The 20,486-nt window shown below is 41.1% G+C and overlaps 1 protein-coding gene across 2 annotated transcripts in view; it reads right to left on the reverse strand.

Moving 5' to 3' along the window:
- Nucleotides 1-20,486, reverse strand: part of osbpl9 (oxysterol binding protein-like 9) — a 291,494-nt gene that overhangs the window by 204,014 nt on the left and 66,994 nt on the right. For both annotated transcript variants that reach the window (XM_087990606.1, XM_087990605.1), the window contains exon 3: nt 12,595-12,673. In XM_087990606.1, the coding sequence (XP_087846732.1) occupies nt 12,595-12,673 (79 nt within the window). The remainder of the gene's footprint in view (nt 1-12,594; nt 12,674-20,486) is intronic.

The following is a 20,486-nucleotide window of genomic DNA, read 5'->3' on the forward strand; positions in this document are numbered from 1 at the left end:
TTTGATCAAAATCTATTATATCTGAACCTTTTTCTGGTTCTGATGAAAGATCAGGGATCCGAAATATTACTCCTGCAATTCCCTCAACACAGATATTAACTAACCTGCTGCAGTTCTCTTCCAGCATTTCTTGATTGTATTGTAATGCATTATTGTTAAGTCTTCAATGTTCAGTCTCCCTAAGTGCGAGTATCCAGACTCTGCTGTCCATATTCTAAAGTGCACTAATTCCTTACCTGCCCTCTCCTTTCAGCACTATATTGGTTGTCTTTCTGGCAAAGTCACAATTTTAACTTTCTCATCTTTGTTTTCAAATTCCCTCTCATGTCCTGTCCCTCATATGACTGTAACCCTTGTTACTCTTCTAAACTAGTCTCTAGAACATGAATAAATGCTCCACCATTACCGGTCAAACCTGCAGTTATATTGGCACAAATCCATGGAATTCACTCTATAAACCTCTATAAATTTTCTCTCCTTCTGTAAGATAATAGTTAAAAACCTACTGTTTGACTAAACATTTAAGTTTTCATGTCTATGTGGTTTGGTATCAATCATTAAGTGTCTTGAAGCACATCATTACATTAAAGGTAGTTTATAAATGCAAGTCGCTATCATTGTTGTGACATAGGTGAATGCAGTTTCACTTTTACAGTGCAAGTATAGCAGCAAATTGATTTTGATTTTGTCATTTTGATTCTGTTGATTATTATATGCTGGAGACAAGTGGTCTTCTCCACTGTCTTAGGAACCATGACCTAATGCCCTCAATAATTGAGTATGTCTACATTGTACCTCCAATTTGAAACAAAGCAAATGTTTGTCAACGTGCTCCACAGTTATTGTGTGAACTTATCCAATGATTTGTTTGAAACCTGTCATTGTAGAGCTTTCTTTATATTCTCGGACCTGCATCAGTTATATAAATATCAGGCCTTTTATATGAAATCACCTATTAAGGAAGGCTTTGACAAATTTGCCAACAGATGATTCGGACTTAAAATATTCACAGTGATGAGCAAAATATTCGGTGCCCCAATGCCTGCAACAATTAGAAAATGTGCCTGGTTATGGACATTTTGCTTAATGGAAGTGGATGTCAAACACATTTTTGAATCGCCATCTGATCTGGCTGTTTCAAAACGGCAGTGTCAGACATCATAAAAGATTATTATTATTATTACTATTATTAATCTGCTAATTGGTTTTGCAAAGAGCTTGTGCCCTATTGCTAGCTCTCAGTTGAAGCTTTAAGCAAAATACCTCAACTATTCAGAAGCTACAACATCATTCTTATCAAATTTCATTGCAAATTAAATTGATTAATAGTTTTGAACAATTTATGTAATCCATTTCTAATATTCAAAATTGATACAGCAAACTTGCAATCTTGTTTCACAATGTCATCCCCAACATGTTAATTATTTTCAGCAATTTGCCAATTAATTAAAGCACAAGATCACAGTTTGAATTCAAGTACAAACCAGGATTGATCTGAAGAAAATAGAATGGAGAATCAATTTTTAGTGCTTTATAAATCTAAAACATGTATTATTAATTTTGTCCTCTGCTCACCAAATCTAAGTGTGACACCTGTGACTGCACAATATCTATCAATTCCTTGAAGTATGGGTTCTAATTTATGCCTGCTAGTTGTATACAGTTCTTCAAATGGGTTCCTGAAGGGTGGGTACAATATTCACTCTTGATGACCTTTGTTTGGGAGAACACTGTTTCCACATACTCCTGAAAAAGTCAAAATAAATACTCACTTTTAAAGCAAAGGATGATAGAAATGGGTGTTTTCTCTGCTTAAATTCCCAAAATCTGCTAATCCTTGACTGGACTTTCAACTCCATATTTCTTTGTCCAGTCATTACCTCCAGATTCACTGCTTTGTAAATCAACCACCAAATGGAATTTGGTTGAAGGAATGGATTGGAGACAAAACATAATGACCTATTCCAATACATCCAACTTCTGAAATCACCTGCTGATTTCCTCTACTAACCTCCTCAGGGGTGCACACAGCCTTCTGCGTAGAATCACTTCCTTTTACCTTGGATTTTTTTCCCCAGTAATTTCTCCAGACTCAGGAAGCTTTGCAGCTTTCCATTTATTTATTTGGATCCACAGAGGCAGTTTCAATTTTAATTTGCTAATATCTTTGACCTTTTTAGTAAATCACAGATAGTAAGTCTATCCCTTAGAATTTTTCTTATTTGTTGGAGTCTATTATGCACTATAATATTCCCTTAAATTTTGCTGCTGCATCTCTAATAATCTCTGAACCTAAATTGCCAGTTTGCTTTTGCTGGCTGTTCACAGCCTCATAATTGCCCTTGTTTAAAAAGTAGCAGCCTTAACCCATACTCATGCAATGATTTTTGCATGAAGTTGGACCCTTCAACTTCATGCAAAATTCAAAGTATGGTCACTACTACCCAGAGGAAATTTCATCATGAGGCATGTAATTAATCCCATCTCATTGGTCAAAACCAGGTCTAGTAAAGTTGGTTCTCTGCCGGTTGGTGCCATAATGTGCTAGTCTAAGAAACTGTCCTGAAAACATTCAATGTATTCCTCATCTAGATTACTTTCTTCCCCATCTCACTGCTCCAATCTATATGTAGGTTAAAAAACACGGTGGCTCAGTGCTTAGCACTGCTGCCTCACTGCATCAGGGTCCCAGGTTAGATTCCAGCCTCTGGTGACTGTCTGTGTGGAGTTTGCACGTTCTCCCGGTGTCTGCGTGGGTGTCCTCCGGGTGCTCTGGTTTCCTCCCACACTCCAAAGATGTGCAAGTAAGGTGAATTGGACATGCTAAATTGCCTATAGTATTTAGGTGCATGAGTCACGAGGGAAATGGGTCTGGGTGTGTTGCTCTTCGGAGGGTCGGTGTGGACTGGTTGGGCCAAAGGGCCTGTTTCCACACTGTAGGCGATCTAATCTGAAAGCCCAATGATAATACCTATACTCATGACGAACGCCCATTGTTTCTTTCTTGATATCTGGTCCTACCAGTTATTTTTAGGGGTCTGTACACAACTCCCACAAGTTACTTCCTGTCTTTATCGTTCCTTCTCTCTAGTGAGACTGCTTCTATACCCTGGTTTCCTGAATTTAAGTCATACTTCGCTATTGTGCTGATATCATCTTTAATTAACAAAGCCACTCCTCCACCCTTTTCTCGGATGCTGCCCTTCCTAAACGTCACACCAATTACCCTTCAATTTTCTGGTCCTAATATGGGTCATACTACAGCCATGTCACAATAACGGTCACTGGATCATACTTTGTGCTTATTTTGTACTACTAGTTCATCTGTTTCATTTCAAATGCTACATGCATTCAAATGCAGTGCATTAAGTTTTATCCTTTTATTACTTTTCTTACTTCTCATCTTAACTAATTTACTCTTTGGTCTGTATTCTTCTTCCTGTCATTGTTTAACATTTGCCACACCTGTGATTCACCACAACTTCCCAAATTTGGCCCCACTACAGAGGAACCTCTATTCTCCAAACAACATGGGCGGACACTATTTCGTTCGGATAGTTGATTATTGGCTTAATTGATTCAATGTCTCTCCTCTTGGGCTCGGAGTTTCCTGAAGCTTCCTTTTGTCCTCACTCTACCTGCCTTGTTCCCTCACCCTGTTTCAGGATTTGTTTCTGAGCAGAGACACACTCCTGGGAGCTGCAGCACTATTGAAGCCTCCTGCACCAACCCCCCACTCCATCAATTAGATCAATGGGATTGTCACAGTGAGCACTTGCTATATCCACTTCCCATTCAGGAGGCAAGGCAACAACACACAGCACGCAAGCCCCCACCCACCCTCTCCTGCCCCTGTCCGCTCCCGATCCGCCACTCAATCCCCCCGTCTGCCCCCGCCCCTTACATCCACGCCCACCCTGTCCCCCACCCATCAACCAGCACCCTCGTCCACCTCCACTCCCACCCCCCCATCCAACCCCACCCCATGTTCACCACCACCTGCCCTGCCTGCCCCCACCCAACCCCGTCCAAACTCTGCCCACCCATTCACCTCTGCCCCTCTGGGCCTGCTGGACTGGACAACAGTAAGACTGCTGCTGTCTTTGCAGAGTGAATCTCAAAATATCACGTACACACAGATACACACAGCTTTTAACTGCAACTTTTTGACAGGTACCACCTTTGCCCTGCACTGGACAATGTTGGAGAGATTATCTGGGGAAGGGTGTTTGGTGTATACCCCTGTGTAGAACTCCAGGGAAAATGTGGGGGGAGAGAGGGCGGGCGGTCGGTCATTTGGAGATGGTGCCTGGGCTCCCACCAGTCCAGAACTGTTCTCGGCAGCATTTCAGTAAGCCAAGTTCACTTTTATTCATTGTAAACAGAAGACGCAATCAGTGTTGAAACACCTCTTTGATGTGATGTTTCTATTGGGACCTCAAAATCTTCTTCGCATAAACCTAAATTCGGATAATTGATATTCAGTTAATCAAGGTATTTAGTTTAAAACTCTATGTTCCTCATTATGCACTTGACAAGAACACCAATCACAATACAGCTTAGGTGTAAGCCATCCAAATGGTACAGAACCCACTTTTCCATTATTAATATCAGTGTCCCTCAAACTAGAACTCACTTCTCCCATACCAGTCTTTTAGTTATGCATTCTTTCTAACCTGGTTTACCCTCTGCCAATTTGCAAGTGGCTCAGATAATAATTCCGAGATTATGAACTCTGCAGTCCTGCTTCTTAATTTGGTGCCTACTTCCTCATACTGCTATGCAGAACCTCTTGGACCACAACAGGATGCTCCCCCTCCCACTGCATGTTCTTGACCAGCTCAAAAGCAGATATCTTGAATCAAGGCATCGTGCAGGCAACACAGCCATCAGGATTCATGCTCTTTCCTGTAGAGAACACTATCTCCCAACTATGCTGTCCCAGTTTACCATTACATTCTTTTGGGCTCCCTCTGCTCGAATAATGGCTTCCTTTCCATGCTACAATGGTCATTTAGATCATCCTTATCACAGCCCCTGCTCTCACCTAAACAAGCTAAGAGAACCTTAAACCTGTTGGACAAGTGTACAGACTGACACCTCTACACTCCTGTCCTTTGGATTTCCTTTCCTGCTTCACTTACAATCACACCTTCCTTTCCCTGACTACTGATCATTTCATGACATCCTATGCTAAGAGATGTGACTACAATCTGGCACAAAGAATCCAGGTAACTATCTCCCCTCCCTGATGGATTGCAGTGTCTAACGTTCAGCCTCCTGTTCATAAATTGAGCCAAAGCTACTTGTACTTCAAACGCTTAGTTCAAAATGTGTTTGCCCAAAATCACAATGGTTTCCTTGAGTCCCCACACACTACATACAGTACCTGCGCTCCTATTCTTAATGGGTTTTTAAATTAATTATTATTATGATCCACTTCTGTTGCTTCTTAAGTATTGTACTAACTTTACTACCAGTGTGTACACCGTGTTAACCCTTAGAATAGAATACAAAGGTGACTACTACTTATCAATCAGTTCTCATTTCTGTATCAACATCACTCATTTCTGTATCAACATTCTTCAGCTGCTTTGAAGAATACTGGGGTTCCCGAAGGGGTTTAGCTACTGCTCCAACTGAGCTTGATCGGTGCCTTGCCCCACGGGCTTTTAATCAGAAAACTTCACTGCACCTTTCATTTTCAGTTTCACTTCACTCCGTTCCCCTGCTGCTCGGACTGAGCTCCTCGTATTTGTGTGGCATAAATTTCAAGTACCACACATTAATCCAAGTCTGATTATTGCCCAGGTCCAGCTGCACCCTCGGCATGTATTTCTTAATTATCTCTGAAGGGATATGCATTATTTGGTCACTTAAAGTATATTCATACTTTCAAATCCAAATTTTCATGCCAACTATGTAAAACCAGAAAGCTCTTAAAATAGTGGGTACACTAAGAAAGAAATTCAATTTATGCAAACTAAACTGACTAAATAATCAACCAGAAAGTTCAAGAGATTCACAACTTGTATTACCTGATCAACATATTCAGAGATGTTACACATTTCTGTAGCAGTTGCAGATGAACATAGGCCTCCTCGCAATAAGGCAGAACATTATCACTGTGCCACAACAACATAGAACATTACACCGCAGTACAGGCCCTTCAGCCCTCAATGTTGCACCGACCTGTCATACCAATCTGAAGCCCATCTAACCTACACTATTCCATGTACGTCCAATGACAACTTAAATGCACTTAAAGTTGGCGAATCTACTACCGTTGCGGGCAAAGCATTCCACACCCTTGCTACTCTCTGAGTAAGGAAACTACCTCCGATGTCTGTCCTATATCTATCACCCCTCAATTTAAAGCTACGCCTCCCCGTGCTCGCTATCACCATACTTGGAAAAAGGCTCTCCCTGTCCACCCTATCTAACCCTCTGATTATCTTATATGTCTCTATTAAGTCACCTCTCAACCTTCTTCTCTCTAACGAAAACAGCCTCAAGTCCCTCAGCCTTTCCTCCCAAGACCTTCCCTCTATACTAGGCAACATCCATGTAAATCTCCTCTGCACCCTTTCCAAAGCTTCCACATCCTTCTTATAATGCAGTGACCAGAGCTGTACACAATACTCCAAGTGCAGCCGCACCAGAGTTTTGTACAGCTGCAGCATAACCTCATGGTTCCGGAACTCGATCCCTCTATTAATAAAACCTAAAACACTGAATGCCTTCTTAACAACCCTGTCAACCTGGGTGGCAACTTTCAAAGATCTGTGTACTGGACACCGAGCTCATCGACACTCCCAAGAATCTTATCATTAGCCCAATACTTTGCATTCCGGTTACTCCGATCAAAGTGAGTCACCTCTCACTTGTCTGCATTAAACTCCATTTGCCACCTCTCGGCCCAGCTCTACAGCTTATCTATGTCTCTCTGTAACCTACAACATTCCTCGTCACTATCCACAACTCCACCGACCTTAGTGTCGTCTGCAAATTTACTAACCCACCCCTCTATGCCCTCATCCAGGTCGTTTATAAAAATGACTAACAGCAGTGGACCCAACACTGACCTTTGCAGTACACCACTGGTAACTGGACTCCAGGATGAACATTTCCCATCAACCACCACCCTCTGTCTTCTTTCAGCAAGCCAATTACTGATTCAAACTGCTAAATCTCCCACAATCCCATTCCTTTGCATTTTGTACAATAGCCTACTGTGGGGAACCTTATCGAACGCCTTGCTGAAATCCATGTACACCACATCAACCGGTTTACTCTCATCTACTTGTTTGGTCACCTTCTCAAAGAACTCAATAAGGTTTGTGAGACACGACCAACCCTTCACAAAACTGTGCTGACTATCCCGAATCAAATTATTCTTTTCTAGATGATTATAAATCCTGAGAACTTTTTCCAACACTTTACCAACAACTGAAGTAAGGCTCACTGGTCTATAATTACCTGGGTTGTCTCTACTCCCCTTCTTGAACAGGGGAACCACATTTGCTATCCTCCAGTCTTCTGGCACTATTCCTGTAGACAGTGACGATTTAAAGATCACTGCCAAAGGCTCAGCAATCTCCTCCCTGGCTTCCCAGAGGATCCTAGGATAAATCCCATCCGGCCCAGGGGATATATCTTCTTTCACACTCTGCAGGATTTTTAATACCTCTATCTTGTGACCCTCAATCACACCTAGTCTAGTAGCCTGTATCTCAGTATTCTCCTCGACAACACTGTCGTTTTCTAGAGTGAATACTGTCGAAAAATATTCATTAAGTGCTTCCCCTGTCTCCTCTGACTCCACACACAACTTCCCACTATTATCCTTAATTGGCCCTAATCTTACTCTCGTCATTCTTTTATTCCTTAAACACCTATAGAAAGCCTTAGGGTTTACCCTGATCCTATCCACCAACAACTTCTCATGTCTCCTCCTGGCTCTTCTGAGTTCTCTCTTTAGGTCTTTCCTAGCTACCTTGCGCCCTAATTGAGCCTTCGCATCTCATCCTAACATAAGCCTTCTTCTTCCTCTTGACCAGATTCCACTTCCTTCGTAAACCACGGCTCCCGTGCTCTACAGCTTCCTCCCTGCCTAACAGGTACATACGTATCTAGGACACACAGGAGCTTTTCCTTCAATAAGCTCCACATTTCTAATGTGCCCATCCCCTGCAGTTTTGTTCCCCATCCTATTCTTCCTAAATCTTGCCTAATCGCATCGCAGCTGTAACTCTTGCCCAGTGGTATACACCTATCCCTTTCTATCACTATCACTAAAGTAAAAATAACAGAACTGTGATCACTATCACCAAAGTGCTCACCTACTTCCAAGTCTAACACCTGGCCGGGCTCACTACCCAGTACCAAATCTAATGTGGTTTTGCTCCCTTGTTGGTGTCTACATACTGTGGTTTTGCTCCCAATTTACCGCAACAAAAGAAAATTTAGAAACTCAAAACAGTCAAACATTTTTAAAAAGTACTGAACTTTGCCACAAATGCCATTGATAGATAACTGCACGATACTTCGATGTTAAGCTTGGAGTTGCAAACAAACTTTGCAAATTGGATCTCCCAAGTGTTCTATTATTCTATACAATTCAACCTGAAACAGGAAACTGAAAGCAAACTTAGATGACCCACGACAGGATGGTTTTGTTTCTCATTCCTGATCGTTATCCAGTCATGTCTAATCAAAGCTTATGATTAATGAACATGACACAAAAGGTGGCTAAATTGAATGAATCAGCAAAACAATAATTAAATCATCACGCAAAACCTGTTAGCAACGAGAGATTGGCTTATTTCTGCTTCTAAATACATCCATGCTATTTGTCTCAACTACTCCTTATGTTCCAGATTCTTACCACTCCCTGAGTAAAGTAGTATCTCCAGTATTCTACACAAGATTAATTATTAACAGCCTTATAGTTCTAACTTTTGATTTGACAAGACGACCAAAACGGTTAACAGAATTTCAGGTATGCATATCAATGTTATTGAATCCTTTATTAATATAAAACGATCTATATCATCACCCCTTCAGCCTTACCTGTTGTGGAGAAAAGAACTCAGTGAATTCAGTCTTTTTTGAAACTAACAACCTTATAATTCTGGTATTGTCTTGTGAATCGTCACCTACATCAAATTTTTTCTGAATCTTCTCTTCTAAGAACAGTAACCCCTGTCCTCTCTAAGACTTCAGAATGGAGAGAGATTAGGCATGCTATAATGAGTGGCTGTGGGGGGAGGGGAATGCTACATTGATGACTACATTGGCGCCACCTCGTGCTCCCACGAGGAGGTTGAGCAATTCATCAACTTCACCAACACATTCCACCCTGACCTTAAATTTACCTGGACCATCTCTGACACCTCCCTCCCCTTCCTGAATCTCTCCATCTCCATTAGTGATGACCGACTTGACACTGACATGTTTTACAAACCCACCAACTACCACAGCTACCTGGATTACATCTCTTCCCACCCTACCTCTTGCAAAAATGTCATCCCATATTCCCAATTCCACCGCCTCCGCCGTATCTGCTCCCAGGAGGACCAGTTCCACCATAGAACACACCAGATGGCCTCCTTTGGAGACCGCAATTTCCCTTCCCACGTGGTTAAAGATGTCCTCTAACGCATCTCGTCCACATCCCGCACATCCGCCCTCAGACCCCACCCCTCCAACCGTAACAAGGACAGAACGTCCCTGGTGCTTACCTTCCACCCTACAAACCTCCACATAAACCAAATCATCTGCCGACATTTCCGCCACCTCCAAAAAGACCCCACCACCAGGGATATATTTCCCTCCCCACCCCTTTCCGCCTTCCGCAAAGACCGTTCCCTCCGTGGCTACCTGGTCAGGTCAATGCCCCCCCTACGACCCACCCTCCCATCCTGGCACTTTCCCCTGCCACCGCAGGAACTGTAAAACCTGTGCCCACACCTCCTCCCTCACCTCTATCCAAGGCCCTAAAGGAGCCTTCCACATCCATCAAAGTTTTACCTGCAGATCCACTTATATCATTTATTGTATCCGTTACTCCCGATGCGGTCTCCTCTACATTGGGGAGACTGGGCGCCTCCTAGCAAAGCGCTTTAGGGAACATCTCCGAGACACCCGCACCAATCAACCAAACCGCCCCGTGGCCCAACATTTCAACTCCCCCCTCCCACTCAGCCGAGGACATGGAGGTCCTGGGCCTCCTTCACCGCCGCTCCCTCACCACCAGACGCCTGGAGGAAGAACACCTCATCTTCCGCCTCGGAACACTTCAACCCCAGGGCATCAATGTGGACTTCAACAGTTTCCTCATTTCCCCTTCCCCCACCTCATCCTAGTTTCAAACTTCCAGCCCCCTTGACCTGTCCGACCTGCCTAGCTCCTTTTCCACCTATCCATCCACCATCTCCTCCCTGACCTATCACCTTCATCTCCTCCCCCACTCACCTATTGTACTCTATGCTACTTTCTCCCCACCCCCACCCTCCTCTAGCTTATCTCTCCACGTTTCAGGCTCTCTGCCTTTATTCCTGATGAAGGGCTTTTGCCCGAAACGTCGATTTTGCTGCTCGTCGGATGCTGCCTGAATTGCTGTGCTCTTCCAGCACCACTGATCTAGAATGCTATAATGAGTGTCATGTCGTCAGCCAGCTGAACATTTATAGAGTGCATTTTCTGACTGGGGCTGTTAATCTGGTCCAATCAGGGAGATCTGGCTGACATAAAAGGATGAATGTCAGGGATATTGTGCTCTGACTGCCTGACTCAGTGCTTTTGTCAAAGGCTATGCATTTGTAAATAAAAGGTGATTGGTGATGGGATGCTGGCCTCTGAAGAATAAATTCACATTTGCTGAATTTTACAAGCTCTCCTGCCTTCATACTCACCAGCAGAAATGTGGTAGAGTTAAGGTTAAATCAATTTTTTGTACACATTTATCATATCCTTGCTTTTGTATGTTATTCCTTTATTTTACAAAGCCCATGACATCATATGTTCTGTTAACCTTTTCTGATTCTGCCCTTTAATGACTTGTGCATACAAACCTCCAGCTTACTCTACTCAAACATTCCTTGTATTTTACATTAGCTTTTGTTCTTCCCATTAAAATGCATCACTTCATTCTTCTAACTAATCTGCCTGCCATCTTGTCTAACCATTCCATCGGCCACACTATGTTGTCTGGAGGTTTAATGCTATGCTCTTCACTGTTCAGGTTGTACCTGTTCTTAATGCTATTGATTCTAAGAATAACATTAAAACACAAAGTAGTGAGACACCATGTTACTGTATTTATTGACCTAAATTTGCACCCTCGATACCTGTACTCAGGACAGCAAAAACAAAAATGGAATTTTGCTGGGCGCTTCATTGGTGTTTCGATCAGCAGCTCCAACTTTCAAGTGGCCTTTTCATGGCAACGTTCATTCAACACTGGAGCTTACAATTCAAATACATGGTGTGGTCCCAAAATACCCTCATACTATTATCTGAAAAAGACAGGTGCTGTGTGCAAAGAAGTTCAGATAACATTTTTTTCAGGTATAAAACATTGTTATTTTGGTTCCTGTGGACAAACATTAGAATTTTTACATTCAATTACCAAGTACATTGGGTGCTAAGTTATTTGCTCAGATGAATAATCGGTACAATAACATCTGTAGCATCGAACAGTGAAAGTTTACATTTCTTAAAGCAAGTGACAAGTGCAGATTACATTTAAAAAGCAAAACTGACACAAATTATTTACTTACCAGGAAGCAATGTATATTCACTGCAGTTTTCTCAATTACATAAACCATTCTCAACCTTTTTTTCCCCTTCAGAGCTTTCCTTTGCTTATTCTTGGAGCCAAAACACCCTGATATTTTTAATGGAAACATTGAATGATGGCTTCACAATCACAAGTGATAACAGAAGATTGGAATGACAATGCCTTACCCTTCCTACCGGAGAACCACAGCATACAGTGGCGAAACATGGCAATAGCTGATCAAATTAGCATTATAGATCAGTAAGAAAATGCAATGATGGCAAGGAAATGAAGGAGAGAAGACAAATAATGCAGATGGAAGAAACTGTTTGGTTGTAGGACATAAGGCTCCACCTTAAAGCCAAATGCTGCTTTCAGCTTTCCTGTTCATGCACATCTGCAGTCTAAGTAGAGACACAACCCTGCTTGGCTCAGTTGCTGTCCTGCCTGTGTTGCCACAGTCCTCACACTGCAGAGTAACAGTTCAAAGACCCAGCAGTTCAGACTATTGCAAACAGATAATGAGCATTTCTTTTCCCTTTATAACTTATCCTTTATTTTATATATAATCCAAATCCTGGTGAAAATGATCCTTTTTTTAATATGTTTTTAATTCAGTGTAGTCAAACACCCACAGTTCTAACCTGCAAATCAAGATCCAGAATGTTCAACTCAGTCTGAGAGGTGCCTCACAAATACTGACAAAATTTCAATTCACACACAAAATGCCAAGCATCAGTTTTCATCCAGTCTCTCTGCAGAGTGCTCCTTGCGTCCTCGTAAATCCAAGTCAGAATCTCTCTCGTTCTCACCTTGAAAATGGAATGTCTTCTGATCCACTGTGACTGTGAAGGTGCTGTCATCCTCATCGTCTATACCAATCACAGCTCCCTATGAAACAAGGAGATCAAAAGCCTCATGAATAAGCAGTGACATCATCAACCTACTGCACTGGAATGTGAGCAACTTAGAAAAAGGCGAGGGAGATACCAAATACTGCAGAGTATATCAGGTTCACGTGCAGAAACCCTGCCTGAGAGACTGGATCAAAATTCAAAAGCAGAAATATTCATACGTGCATGCTGCTCTTACAGAAGAATGGGGTAGAATAAATAATTCATCAGCAAAGCTAAAATAATTCAGCAATACCATGCCCACGTCTTACATGCATGCTCCACCCAGAATGAGATCAATGATAAATCAGTGCAAATCAAATATAAATTTAAAATAAAAAGGTAAGCAGTTCCTGAGCAGTACTACTGCAGTTATAGTTGAGCACATTTGCTTTCAGATACAACAAAAGGAATCAAACTGAAAATTTGCCAAAAGCCAGAAAGCCTCACTAGGCATAAATTATTTTTGTTACATTTTCAATATGTTCAAACAGACATCTGATCAAGTTCAAAATCAATAGCTTTAGAAGTGCTGAAGTGATTATTTCTTACATACAAAATGGCTGTTTCCATTGACAAAGTTTGTCAAAAATGACTTATGTCAGTCTACCATAAAAGAAGACATTTATTTAATTTTGTTCTTCTGGCTAATAAGAAAATACATAACTCATTGAAATAACAGAAAATGCATTAAACACTCAGCACATCAGACTGCAAAGGAAAGTCTAGAAAATATTTTGGATTAACTGAGGAATTTTGCAAAAGGGTCTTCTTCCTCAAAATTCACTTCTATTATTACATTTACTTTTATAGAATGGTTATAATATAGAAGAATGTTGTCCAAATGTCTCTATACAGGAAATCTACAAGAACAATTCATTTAGTCCCACTCCCATGTTTTCCTTGAACCCCTGGAAATTTTCTTTCTTCAGCCCATTATCCAACTCCATTTTGCAAGTGACAATTATTCCTCAATGTTCTAGGCCAATGCATTCCACATTCTAACCACACACAGGATGAATTTCTTTTCATGTTAATAAGACCACAAGACATATGAACAGGAGCAGGCCATTTAGCCCCTCAAGCCTGCTCCACCTTTCAATAGGATCATGGTTGATGTGACATTCCTCACACCCACTTTCCCCGTAACCCTTGATTCCCCAACTGATCAAGAATCAACCTCAGCCTTAAACATACATCTGTCCCCACTGTTCTCTATAGCAAGGAATTCCAAAGATTCACAACTCTCAGAAGAAATTCCTCCTCTTTTCAGTTTTAAATTAGCCCCCTTTATTCGGAGACTATTCCCTCTAAAGACTCTCCCATGGAGGGGAAATATACCTGAACATTTAACTAGCCCCTTTAAGAATCGTATATGTTTCAATGCAATCACTTCTCATTCTCCTAAATTCCAGTGAGTAGAGTTCCAACCTGCTTAACTCTTGCTTATAAGACAATCACTCCATACCAGGTATCATCCTCATGAGCCTTCTCTGCAATGCCTCCAAATAAATACCGTATTTCCTTACATAGGGGGACCAAACCTGCTCTCAATACTGCAGATGTGGTCTTACCAGCACATTGTACAGTTGCATTAAGACTTGCTTACTCTACTCCAAATCTCTTGAAATAAGGGTCAACATTCCGTTAGCCTGCTTGATTACCTACTTCAGCTATATGCTAGCTTTGTGTGTTTCATGAACAAGTACTCCCAAACCCCTTTGTATCACAGCTTTCTGCAGTTTTTCCCCATTTAAACAAGGCTTCTGTTCTCCTTCCTCACATTTTTCTACATGATAGATACTCCATTTGCCAACATTTTGCCACTCACCTAACTGATCAATATCTCTCTATGAACGGCTTACATCGTTGCAACTTCCCTTTCCACTTATTTGTGTGTAAACTGCTTCCATTCTCCAAGTCATCTGTACCTGTATATATTTCAAACAAATGCAGTCCCAGTACTGACCCCTGTAGAACCCCACTGGTTACATGGCGCCAATCTGAAAAAGAACCTTTATCCCACTCGCTGTTTCCTGCCCATTTGCCAATTCTTCAAATAACGTTTTTGTTTGTTTGCCAATCAGCCTAAATAAGTATTCTCCTTCATAACCTCCCCATTTGATGCTACTATACAACCACATTTTTCCATTAAATTGTAACAAATTAACAAACTCCATTTTGCTAAAACTTTCATATAAAGCAGCTTCAGTATTTCATTCTGGCATTGTTGGTGTCAGTAAGGACTGTAGTGACAGAAAACTGGAGGAAATAGAATAGAACTTACTCATTGCAAGGCAACAAGATAGGTATTGAAGAAATCAAGCCGGGAGTTGACACGAGTATGAATATAGGGACGAAGAGTTGGTACCGCACCTTGCACAATCGCAGGGTGCCCTAATGTAATCTAGATACAAATGCCGACCATTGTTACGAAGCAGCAACTTCGTAAGTTAAATTGTCAAATCATCCATATTGGGTACTGGTTGAGGGATAAGTGTTGATCAGGATATCAGGAACATTCTTCTATTCTTCCCTAAAGGCATCCATTGGAACATATACATTTACTTTATAGAATAGGCAAGGCATTGGTTGAAGACAAAAATTGCTGGAGATCACAGTACATCAGGCAATATTGATGTGGGTGTATGATAGTGAGGAAGATGGAGTGCTGGGGGAGAGAGAATGTTGATGGTTCAGATTACATGATCAGAATTTGAGAACAATAGTATGTTTAACTGCCAGGCTGGAAAATATAGACAGTCCCAGTGGGGTAGGTTGGCATTGTTGACACCTTTTTGGAAAAAATAACACCTGTAACGATAGAACATGCCTCAATGTTACACTTAAGTGGCAGATAAATGTCATACTTCAACTTTTAGAATGTGGCTTCAGTCCACAAACATGAGACTTCAAAATAAGCAAATGCAGGCAGGTAGAACTAGTTTATTTTGGGAAATTTGGTTGGCATGGACAAGTTGGACTGAAGGGCCTGTTTCGGTGCTGTATGACTCTGACTCAGTGCATTACATCTGACCGAAGGTTGACACTGTGTATAACTTTATACATAAACATACATTAGACACAAGATCTAGGGAAGAGGGATGCATTTGGGTCATTTGCATTGCGGTCTTCTTTACATGTTACAGTACCAGCCTAAGCATGAGCAAAATCAGAATTGAGAACTAATCAATAATTGACATTTATAAATTGATCCTCATCTTTCTGCAGGCTGCACCAAAAGTACTGGCAATTCTCTCACCTAGAGCAAGCTAACACTATTCAGGATGACAATTACTTGAAAGCAGGTCTTAAAAAAGTTTCGTTCCATTCATCAACATATAACCAAGGTCACTCTTACAATGCATCCATTATTGGTGTGTGACTTTTAAACTTTATCCACCCCAGCCCAACACCGACACCTCCACATCTTGGTTAATTAAAGGTACGAATTATTTGTCTTGCACCTTTTCCAACATGTCATCAGACCAATCGGTTATTTGCATTCTGTTTTTGATGCAAGATTTATTGTGGTGTATGAATGAGAATTTGACCGTAACTATCTCGTCAGGAGACCACACTATTTGAAGTATGTTTTGCAATCGTTCTCATCATAACTGGGGAAGTGTCAACTAGTAATGATTCCACCATCACAGTACATATAAACTGTGCAAGTCAAAAAGTCAACTGTCCTGGGGCTGCATGTCAAATGACTGCCGAAGTCACTCAAATATGGGACACGAGCAAAACTGAAGCCAACAACACCACAATTGTCTATCTCATACACTGCAGGCAAGGATACCCTGAGGCATGGTACATTGGCGAGACCGAGTAGAGGCTATGGCAATGGATAAATGGAAACCACACAACAATCAACAGCCAGGGTGGTCCCTCCCAGTTGGAGGGCACTTTAGTGGTCTGGCCCATTCAGCCTCAGACTTTCAGGTGACCATCCTCGAAGGCAAACTTCAGGACAGGCAACAACACAAAATGGCCGAGCAGAGGCCGATAGCCAAGTTTAGTACCGATGGGGATGGCCTCAACCTTGGGTTCATGTCACACTACAGGTGATCTGACTGCAGTGTGTACACACACACCCCCTCTCACAGACTTATACCCGTTTACACTCACACACACTTATACCCCCCCACCCCCAAACACACACAAGTTTGTGGGTGAATTTGTTCTTGAGGAATTACATTTTGCTCAAAAACTGCATCGATCCCTGTAAGATTCTATAAATCACTTTTTTTAAAAGTAGCATCGTCTGAACATTGAGACACAGACAGCCTCACACAGGGCACCTCACACCTTTGATGCATTATCTGAACTGACATGGCACCTATTGTTAAAGTTCACTTGAGAATTTAACTTTAACAAAGCTTGGAAGTTTCATATAAAAGAACTGAAACCAACATGGTCATTCTAAAAAGATGAGAGATTTAACAAACAATCCAGGTCTTTTTCAATGTATTATTTCAGTTACATCACACTGTAAACTCTTGTTATAAATTCTGTGTCTTATGATTGTATACTCCACAACCACCTGATGAAGGAGCAGTACGCCAAAAGCTCGTGCTTCCAAATAAGCCTGTTGGACTATAACCTGATGTTGTGATTTTTAACTTTGTACACCCAGTCCAACATTGGCACATCCAAATCTGTTCCAATAAGACACTTATTAAAATTACATCAACTTAATTTCAAAACCACACAACCGCTGTCGTCTTCTGTGACTTGACTCTTCTAACTGCTGAATTCCCTGGGTCAGCTTCTTTCATTTTGCTGTGATTATGTTTCAAATGAAAAAGGTACCTTTGATACCAAGTGTTTAGTAATTTCTTGGGTCTCTCTCAATAGCAGTTGCTCTCTCTCCAATTTTCAAAAAGCTTGCATTTTTATATTCCCAAAATTGGAGCATCTCATTAGTTCGATGTTGGCAAAACAGTAAATTCAAACTCAACTGGGTTTCAGTATGCTGGGGAATATTTAACCAATCAGTTTAAATTCGAATAGTTGTCAAAACAGCAACCAAAACTCAGATAGCCATTTCACAGTGAAATGTTACATATTTTCAATTTTCCAGTACACTCTGAGACCGCCATCTAGTCATATACACAGGTGCTTGTAATCTCTCAGTTCACAATACCATTCAAGCTCTCTTAAAGGTACAGTACATGTCTTCAACTTCATAATGCTTTAAGACACTTTATAATAACTATCCCTTCAGCCCAGATTTTGTCATGCGATTTTTTTAAAATTCAAAAACAATGCTCCATTTTATTAAAAATACTATATAAATAATTGATATTAATAGGTAAGTATCAGAGTTGGATATTATAGGTAAATCTTAAAAGGCAAGACAAGCAGCCCTTGCTTAGCAGTAATCTGAGCACTGTTGCACAGTTTGGGTCTGGTGATACCTACTCAGCTCCAGGCTTCATGACATTGTCGGATCAAATATAGACAAAAGAGTTGAACTCCACAAAGGAGACAAGAATGACGGACAAAGACATTAAGCCCACATTTAACATCAAAGAGCTGTGGCCAAATTCTGAGTAAATGGGAATCAGGAAATATTCTCTGCCAGTTCGAGTCATAACTGGCTCAAGGGAAGATGGTTCTGGTTGTTGAGCTCCAGGACATCCGTGTTGAGTTCCTCAGGGTAATGTCCTAGGTCCAACAATCTTCAGCTACTTCATCACTTACCTTGCCTTAATCATAACATCAGAAGTGGAGATGTTCACGCCCAGAAGTAGCAAGACCTGGACAAGATCCAGATTTTGGCTGACAAGTCTAAGTAACAGCCGCACCACACAAGTGCAGACAATGACCATCTTCAACAACAGAATCTGTCCATCGCCCCTTGACATTGACTACCATGACCATTGCTGAATCCCCACCATTAACATCCATGCAGTTACCATTTAAATAGAAATTGAACTGGAATAGACAAAGAAAATGCTGTGATTACAACAGCAGATCAGAGACTGGGAATTCGGTGGTGAATTATTATTCACCACCTGATTCTCCAAAACCCATTCACCATCTACAAAGACACAAAGTCAGAAGTGTGCTGCAATACTTCCCATTTGCCTGGAAGAGTGCAGCTCCAACAACACTGAAGAAGCTTGACAACATCCAGGTCAAAAACAGCCCACTTGATTGGGCTGTGCCTCGGATGCTGCCTGACCTGCTGTGCTTTTCTAGTACTATTCTAATCTAGACCACATTGACAAACATCCAGTCCCTTCACAACTGACACACTCTAGTATCTACAACAGACACCAAAGCTCCTTCAACAGCATCTTTCAAACACAAGACCACTATCATCTAGAACAACAAGGATAGTTCTAGCAGGGGAATACACTGAACCATGAAAGGTTTTCCTACATACCACTCATCATCCTCCTTTGGAACTGTGTTGACATTCCTACACTAACGCTGGATAAAAATTCTGCAATTGCCACCTTATGGTGGATGTATCAACAACACATGGATTGCAATGTTTCAAGGAGATAGCTCACTATAACCTTCTCAAGGGCAATTACGAAATACACCATACCTCAAACTGAATAAACAGATTATGCAATATGTGTAATGTTAACAAACATATATGCGCAACATTTGTGCTCAAAAAATTAATCTGTTGTTTTTGATAAAACTGCACTGGAACAAATTACATTCCATTTCTCCTGGCCCATTTGGAGTGTTATGCACAACAGAAAGAATAAAATACAGAAAACAAAGATAAAATAATAAAAGCAAATTAGTCACACAAGGTTAAACAGTAGAGTAAACAGAACAACCTTTTAAGTACTAATATAAAATATTTATCACAATCTATTTGCAAAAATTGAATGCCATGAGCTTGACATTCTTTACATTATTAATGATCAAATGAACACCCTTACATTTTGTGTCCAAAGATAAAATTACTTTGAGCAACTACTTTCACATTGTGTTTTGCAAGCTGAAAGCCTGCAATATGTAAATACAACTCAAAAGGAAATAGAGATGGAAACTCCACGTCACCACTAAAATTTTTCAATGAACAGATTAAATTATAGTTCTTTAATATTAATTGGTTTCCAAGGGTATTGTAGAAGACAGCAACATTCCCTTTAGAATGTAGTTGTTGAGAGTGGCTTTGTAGAATCACAGTCTTACAGCACAGAACCAGACCCTTCGGTCCAATTCATCCATGCCAACCAGACACCCCAATATGACCTAGTCCCATTTACCAGCATTTGATCCATATCTGTCCAAAACCTCCCTATTCATGTTCCCATCCAGATGCCTTTTAATCGGTGAAATCATACTAGCCTCCACCATTTCCACATTCACCAACCTCCGCATGAAGTTACTCCATTTAAATCTTTCCCCTCTCACCTTAAACCTATGTCATAGGAAAAGATGGCATTTATGCTGAAGATGGGGTGTGGCAGAGAGGTGGAAGAATGAGCGGATTAGGCAGAAATGTAATCCAGAGAGAGATATAGAGAGAGAGAGAGAGAGAGAGAGAGAGAGAGATATAGAGAGATATAGAGAGAGAGAGAGAGAGATATAGAGAGAGAGAGAGAGAGAGAGATATATAGAGAGAGAGAGAGAGAGAGAGAGAGAGAGAGAGAGATATAGAGAGAGAGATAGAGAGAGATAGAGAGAGAGATATAGAGATAGAGAGATATAGAGAGAGAGAGAGAGAGAGAGAGATATAGAGAGAGAGAGAGAGAGAGAGAGAGAGAGAGAGAGATATAGAGAGAGAGAGAGAGAGAGATATAGAGATAGAGAGATATAGAGAGAGAGAGAGA

Source organism: Chiloscyllium plagiosum, unplaced genomic scaffold (assembly GCF_037043375.1).
Source record: "Chiloscyllium plagiosum isolate Xiang-an unplaced genomic scaffold, Cpla_swu_hap1 HiC_scaffold_9, whole genome shotgun sequence".
Lineage (NCBI taxonomy): Eukaryota > Metazoa > Chordata > Chondrichthyes > Orectolobiformes > Hemiscylliidae > Chiloscyllium > Chiloscyllium plagiosum.